Source organism: Octopus bimaculoides, chromosome 2 (genome assembly GCF_001194135.2).
Source record: "Octopus bimaculoides isolate UCB-OBI-ISO-001 chromosome 2, ASM119413v2, whole genome shotgun sequence".
NCBI classification, from domain to species: domain Eukaryota; kingdom Metazoa; phylum Mollusca; class Cephalopoda; order Octopoda; family Octopodidae; genus Octopus; species Octopus bimaculoides.
In genome coordinates this window covers 123,991,197-123,999,364 of record NC_068982.1, presented here as the reverse complement: position 1 = coordinate 123,999,364, position 8,168 = coordinate 123,991,197, and the positions used below count along the sequence as shown (strand labels likewise).

Here is an 8,168-nt window from a genome sequence, read left to right as displayed (position 1 = left end):
ATTTATATATATATATATTTTATATATATATATATATTTATATATATATATATTTTATATATATATATATATATATAATATATATATTACACACATGCACACATATGCATATATATATATATATATATGCATATACACATACATGAACATACATTGTTTTGTTAGTTAAGCACTAGCAGAAATTTGAAAAGGTGAATAAATCAAAGTAAATAACAGAATTTCTAGCTGTAACTGAATTTAAATGTATGCAAGTAAAAATAACTGAAATATATAAACAATCCTATTTAGATCTTATGTTACTGATAAATTTTTGTCCCAGCATGGTTGTAGTCTAATGACTGGAACCAGTAAAAGATAAAGGATATTATTGCAGAATTTTTTCAAAAAAATGTAGGTCTAGTAATTTTGCTGTATAATGTGAAAGCAATTATAAAAGAATTAAATATACAGACCAATAGTCTTTGGAAGATTTTTTACAGTTCCTTTAACCAGTGTCTTTTCTTTCTTTGTAACAACTCGAGCTGTCAATAAGGATCCTGAAATGTTTCGCTCATTCACAAAACCAATGATGTTGCCAAGAGCTCTAACAATATTTTCTAGAAAATGAATTCAAAAATTCAAAACAGTAATCATGTGCTACCTGGTATAGATTATAAAAATTAATTATGCATGGTTTCCCTAGTAATGGCAGTTATTACAAAGGAGATAATCATTTTTTTATAATATGAGGTGAGATCAGAAATTTGAATTTGAAATTAAGGTATTATGAAGGAAAAGATGTATAAAATCCACATTTTAAAATTTTCTTTAAAATTTATAAAGGGAGTTCTTACAATTTCTAATCTTTTGTAAAAATATATAGCATGATTTCATTCTTTTTAGAAGCCATCAGTATGATATAATCTATGGCTTATTAATTACACATTATTTTACAAAGTGAGATATTTCATTATAGATGGAAATTCATAAAATGTGTATTTTTTGTCTTTTTTTCATAGAATGTTAGTAGTTTAGAAATTGTGGGGGGAAATTAAAATTTAAACTATTCCTTTTGGTATGGAAAAATTCATAAAATTACTTTTCAAACAGTATGTGAAACAGTGTCCCTTGTCATTGATGTATGTGGATCTACCTTGATTGGTGAGATTGATTTGATTAATATTGCTTTATTCTTTGAACTTCTGTAGGTTGATGATGTTGACAACAAAATGTAGACAAAAAGGTTATTCTAAATAGTTAAAGTTTTAGGTAGGAAGAATTAGGCAAAGTGTTAAGTGCAGGATTTAATGGGTGTAACAAAATAAGAATAACAAACAACAGAGAAGTGTGCTCATGGAACGTGTTTAGGAGGGAGGTAATGTGCAGTTTGCTATACCAAAGGAACACAAATCATTATATTTGTGATGGCGAGGTAGCTGTAATGTATTAATGGGTGAGTCTGTTAAACAGACAGATGGCCTCTTTGGGATGTGCATTAGGACAGTAATTGTTGAACTGATGAATACCTGGCCTCACCCCAATATTTCAGCGAATTTTTGCTTCCATTCCACTTTATTAATGAGTACAAAAGCAGTTTGCATCCATATAACTATTCTTTCTCCACCAAAGTGTTAAACAAGTTTTAAAACATTTCAATTTTATAAAACTTGACAATTTTGTCTTTCCCTTTTCATTTCTCAAAGCACCACCATGAGAAACATTGCTTCAGAGAGAGAGAGAGAGCGAGAGAGAGAGAGAGAGAGAGAGAGAGAGAGAGAGAGAGAGAGAGAGAGAGAGAGAGAGAGAGAGAAAGAGAGAGAGAGAGTGTGTGTGTGTGTGTGTGTGTGTGTGTGTAGCAGAAGCACTATTATGGTATATAAGAAATACTCTAATGATAGTTACACTTGAACTTTTAAAGAGATGACATTTGGCCAGTGTTTAGAAGTTTTCTTGTTAATCACATTTTCTTGCAAGAATAATTAATTTAGAATTTCTGAAGCTTCAAACAGTTAACAGATTCACTGTAGTAGATGTTTTGTGGTATTTATAACATTTACTCAGCTACTATGGTAGCTGTATAAATGTTGAATTTACAGGTAAGCAAATAGTTAAGGGTTGGAGAATCAAAATTTTAGGGGTATATGTAAGGAGATCAGTTGATGCCAGACAGAAAAATCTTTGCCATACTTCAGCAATATCGGTGTAGTTGGAGAATGAGAACCAAAAATGGTCTTGAGCATTGCTTCTGTCTCAAAACAAAAGGATAATGGCTAATGGTACCTGTGTTAATTGGTGATAAGGTACAAGAACAAATAAAACCATTAAATAAATCTAGTTTCCCTTATAGACACATGATTTTTGGTTTATAGGGAAGGATAAATGGTGCTAGGTGATGTTGATGTTGTCTCAAAAGCTTTAGAAACTAAGTGAAATGAATAGTTTATTTGAATAGAATACTGAAAAACCCTTACTTTGGCAGTTCTTAACATTACATTTTTGGAGTTGTATTTTGTCTCCAAGGCAGATCTGTCCACCATATTTTGGTTCGTAGCATATTCTAGTCCGTTCCTGTGTTCCTCCTTTACATGATTTACTGCAAGTTGACCATTCACTCCATTCAGACCACTCACCATCCACTGAGAATTAAATACAAGGAAAATTATTACAAAATTAAAGAAACACATTTAAATCAACATTTCATTTAAAATGAAAGGTATTTTCAATTTAAAAAAAATCCTCTACCACTTCAGTTATCAGTCATATTGTGGATGTGAGAATTAACCATTTATGTCCTCATATTTTAATATGTCACAAACAGAGCCACATTACAACAGACCTTTACTTAAATTATTTTAATACAATTAATAGTTGTATAAAGGGCATCCAGTCATAGAAACCAATTGTGCCAAAGCAGATACTTGAGTTTGATGTAGTCCTCCTACTCATTTGATTCTTTCAAACTGTCCTACCTTTGTGCAAGTTAACTAATAACAGAGTGCAGAGAACATAAACAAGATGATAGTAGCTTACATACTGAAATTAAACACCCATGAAAAAAATCTATGTATATTTATAAACTCTGTCATATGTCAATAATCCTCTGTCAGAAATATCAGTTAATATTTTTCCATTTTTAAAATCTACCTTAACCTTTAGCACACTGTAGGTGCATCATGTCACTGTATGAATCTTCTCCCCTATAGTAACAGGGCAGTGGCAGGGGAAACAAATCTAGAGAAAATGCAGTGTGTTAAAAGTTAATATTCAGTTCAAGTAATCCAAAAGAAACCCAGCTGAAAGTACTAATGATTACTGTTATTATTGGGATTTGAAGAACTGTTCAAGTCATGAAATTTACTTTAACATTCAGTTCATAGCCTTAAAGAAACGTTAGTCTTGCAAGTTGCATGGCAACTTCACTAGAGGAGGTTCCATGAAAAAAGCACTCAGTACATTCTGTAAGACTGTAACAATTTATGTTACTGTTTGGATTCAAAGAACCACCAAAAGTATGGACACAGATATTTGTGTACAGACATAAAGATTTGTTGCTGGTATTAAAAATAATCACCTAATACTTGCCATTAATCAGACTTGGGTTATTTTGTAAAAGAAATTGTCCCTTTTATTCTTTATTAATGACAGTAAGACTATTGAGAGTGACACCCCATATGTCTGCAATTGAACTTAAAATTGGTACGCTGGCATTAACAATAAAATTTATTTACCTGGACAAGGTTGTTTGTTACAATATGCCATTTCTTCTGTAGGACCAGGACATGATCTTCCTCCATGTTCAGGTGCTGGTCTTGTGCAAGTTCTGAATCTTTTATGCTGTCCTTTACCGCATGAACGAGTACATTGACCCCATTGGCCCCATGGTGACCAACGTCCATGAACTGTGCAAGTAAAAATGTGATACTGTTCGTATAATAGAATTAACAATGTAATAGAACTAATAAAAACAATGCTTTTAAGTGGAGCATATATAAAAAAAGGGATTTTTGGTCAGACTTCCTGATCATGAGATTTTAGTCGTTCAATTAATTGAACTATCAAGCTCATTGAATTAACATGTAAGTGGCTGAGTATTCCATAGATATGTGTATCCTTAATGTTATTCTCAAGTAAAATCAGCATGACCATTGTATGTAACAAGGGCAAATTGGCTACCTCACAGTTTTTGCCTATAAGATATAATTCTCAAAAGGGATTGAATTCTGGAGTTAGTGATTGAGAAACAATATGTTAATTATATGCCATTCAATCCATTTTCTCAAATTCATTTCTTCATATATATATATATATATATATATATATATATATATATATATATATATATATATGAATGACCATGGAATTGCACCTAGAAAGTTCCACTCCAAGGCACAAGTCCGGACAAGGTTGTTTACAGAAGACCAGCAGTCACTCATGCTTATCAGCCTCTCCTCTCCATGCCACTGATGTTGTCCAAGGGAAAGGCAGAGGCTGATACAGCTTGGCACCAGTGACATCGTTGCAACTCATTTCTACAACTGAGTGAACTGGAGCAATGTGAAATAAAGTGTTTTGCTCAAGAACACAACACACAACCCAGTCCAGGAATTGAACTCACTATCTCATGAATGTGAGCCCGACACTCTAACCACTGATCCATGCGCCTTCACACACATACACATAAATATGAGGGGATGCTGAAAAATTCCTGGCTTTAAGTGTATCACGAAAGGTTTGGTTGGAGACCCAACCTTCTGAGTTCTTTTACAGGGCTTAGAAAAACTGAAGGACTGCTGCAATAAGTTTATGGATCTGAGAGGGGAATATGTTAAATAAAATCATAATTAACTGATTCTCCTGTATTTTCTTTTACCAAAAACCAGGAACTTTTCAGCACTCCATCATATATATCTTTCACTACATAAAATGCTATAATAATGTTACTTATATTATCTCAACAATATACTACGGGTGTAACAATGTGTGGAAACAATTGTAATGATATGAAATAAAGAATGTCATTCAATTCATTTTCCCTTATTCATCTATTTATATACACATATGAACATATATATATATATATATATATATATTTATAAATATATTACATACAGATAGAAAGATATCATTTAGATATTAGTATACTTGGAATGCAGCACCTCATTTAAGCAAGTCTAGCTAAAGACATAATTAGAAACCTTTTTAACCAATTTTATATTAAGTCACTGGGTACTTTCTATTGACTTATGGGGTTAATGGGGAAAGGAAACGAATTAACCTTTAACTTATGGATATTAATACTTCCTCTTTCTCCCTTATCACGGTAAATCCTCAGAAGGCACGAGCTATTTAGTATGTAACAAGTAGGGCGATATCTGGTGTGCACCGTATTCTTCAACCCAATATATATATGTATGCGTGAGAGAGAGAGAGAGAGAGAGAGAGAGAGAGAGAGAGAATGTGTGTGTGTGTGTAGATTCAGCAGATTCTGTGACGTTTGAAATTACTGCATATAGCTATGGAATGCTGTTTATATTATATTAGTCAATAACCAGAAAAAAAATTCATCTGGTGATGTTGATTTTTGCAATTAGTGTTCAAGGAAGGTGATATAATACACCATAAAGTGTATGAATTATTTAACCTCTTCTAAGAAATTACACACACACGTGCACACACACACACGTGCACACACACACACGTGCACACACACACACACACACACATGTATGTATGCAGGCATGGCATAGGCATAGGCGTGGTTGTATATTAAGCTTGCTTCCCAACCACATGGTTCTTGGATTTAGGAAATCTGTCTTAACAAATTCCATCCAACCCATGCAAACATGGAAAGTGGACGTTAAAACAATGACAGAGATGATGATAATGTACATATATATTACTCTCTGACTCACCCACCTTTTTTTTTATATCACTTTCTAACTCACTCTCCTTTCTCTTCCAAATGGAGTATCCATGTATTTACCCTACAGCAAGACACTTTCTATATCTGTCCTTCTATACCTTTAATCTCTCATCAATTGGCACAAAGCCACACCCCTCAATACTACTCTTCCCTCCCAGTTGAGGGGTTTTTGTCTTGCAAGTCACTTGGTGACCTTGTTGGTGATGATGTCATATAAAAAGCACTCAATACACTCTGTAGAGTGGTTGGCATTTGAAGGGCATCCAGCTACACACATGTATGTATATATATTTCTGTGTATGTGTGTGTGTATATATATATATATATATATATATATATATGGATGGATGGATAGATAGATAGATGGATAGATAGATAAGCAAAATTTAGGTTAGCTGAATTATGCTTGTGACATATTTCAACTGCTAAAAGACAAAAATTCACTGCAGTCACCGTAGAGAAAATTTTCTCTTATGGTAAAAACACCATATCTGTTCAGTGTTGCTGTATGTATATATATATATATATATATATATATATATATATATATATATGTATGTATGTATGTAACTCATTCAGCATATAAAAATGTAGAAATGTGTATATATAATATGTAAATATATGAGATCATATAAAAAATATGAGTAATGAAAATGATATTTACCTGGACAGAAATCAGTGTTGCAGTAGTCTGTGATAGTTCCTTGTCCTTTACAATATGCTCCACCATCTTTTGGAGCTGGTGAATCACATTCTCGAAAACGTTGTCTTGTTCCTCCTCCACATGACTGGCTGCAGTGATTCCAAGTTGACCACTGACTCCAACCACCATCAACTAATTATGGAAATAAAAATAAAAGAACATGAAGGAGAATCACATAAACGCTTTTTGGAATTTAATATTTTTTATTAAAGTTAACAAGATGGACTGAGACCAGAAGACTATTATATCCAGGGACAGTAGCATAGTTAGTGGGGTGGGGGGCAAGGAGAGCAGTCAGCCCCAGATGATGCTTTTACAGGGTAGCACTTTTGGGTCTGCTGTATAAACCTATACAAGCTGTTTGCTGGTGGGTGTGTGGAGGGGGGAGCTCAAGTGCTGCCCTGGGGTGAGGGGCACACTCTCTACACTATTGTAGCTTCTCCAGACTAATTGACATTCAATACAACATTGAAAGATAATGAATTGTTTATCAACATTTATAGTGTTGCCATTGTAAAAAGTGTCAAATTGTTCCTAGCCTTCAGTGTCCACTTACAATAAGGTGGACTAAATCATTTGAGAGGTAAATGTCTTGGCTATGCATTCAAGCTTTAACGTCAAGGAATATACACATAGAACAAGAAAAAGGTTGTGTAAATATTACATGTGGTCCATACTATTATATGATGCAGAAACATGGATACTGTTGAAAACTATCTGTCAAACTAGAAGCTTTTGAAAAGTGGACTTTCTTGGATAAAACATAAAACTAATGAAGAAGTGCTACAACTAGCAAATTCAAAAAGATTATCATTTTCAACTATTGAAAAAAAGGAAGTTAATGTACTTTGGTCACATACAGGGTTGGCCAAAAGTCACCTGACAGTAAATTAAGACCCATCTAACTCCAAGATTAAAACAAGGAAATTATTTTATATGAGACTTCACTAATAAATAGACAAATGTTGGAAAAAAAAAAAACGATGATTTTAACTCACAGCATTCAATTATTAAGCATTCATAAATGGAATGAATAAATAAAATTGAATATTGAGTAATTATGGGATTTTGATTTACTGCCGGGTGACTTTTGGTCAGCCCTGTAGTAAGAGCACAAGCTATACAATGACTATTACTAGAATTAAGGAGGTGAACTGCCAGAATTATTAGCATGCCAGTTAAAGTGCTTAGCAGCATTTCATCCATCTTTATGTTCTGAGTTCAAATTCTTCCAAGGTTGACTTTGTCTTTCATCATTTTGGGGTCGATGAAATAAGTACCAGTTGCATACTGGGGTTCTTATGAGGTTTGCAACTGAGGAATACATTGTTTTGCAAAATAATTCTATAAGACATAAAAGCTGCTTAGAGAATGACATTTGTCTACATGAAAAGTATATAGCAGAATTAAAGTCTCTGAGAAAGTTCATATATTACAAAATATATATCTTCACTTATTTCATTGATTCAATAAAGACATTTCTTTAGCTTGGGAATGTCAGAGAAATAAGTTTTTTTTTCATGTGTGTGTTGTGTTGGTGGTGGTGGTGGTGGTGGTGGTTGG

The 8,168-nt window shown here is 33.2% G+C and overlaps 1 protein-coding gene across 2 annotated transcripts in view; it reads right to left on the bottom strand.

Moving 5' to 3' along the window:
- Positions 1–8,168, bottom strand: part of LOC106871048 (hemicentin-1) — a 359,318-nt gene that overhangs the window by 33,128 nt on the left and 318,022 nt on the right. For both annotated transcript variants that reach the window (XM_052965571.1, XM_014917317.2), the window contains exons 48-51: positions 6,567–6,737; positions 3,708–3,878; positions 2,451–2,615; positions 453–596 (exon numbers count right to left, since the gene is read on the bottom strand). In XM_052965571.1, the coding sequence (XP_052821531.1) occupies positions 453–596; positions 2,451–2,615; positions 3,708–3,878; positions 6,567–6,737 (651 nt within the window). The remainder of the gene's footprint in view (positions 1–452; positions 597–2,450; positions 2,616–3,707; positions 3,879–6,566; positions 6,738–8,168) is intronic.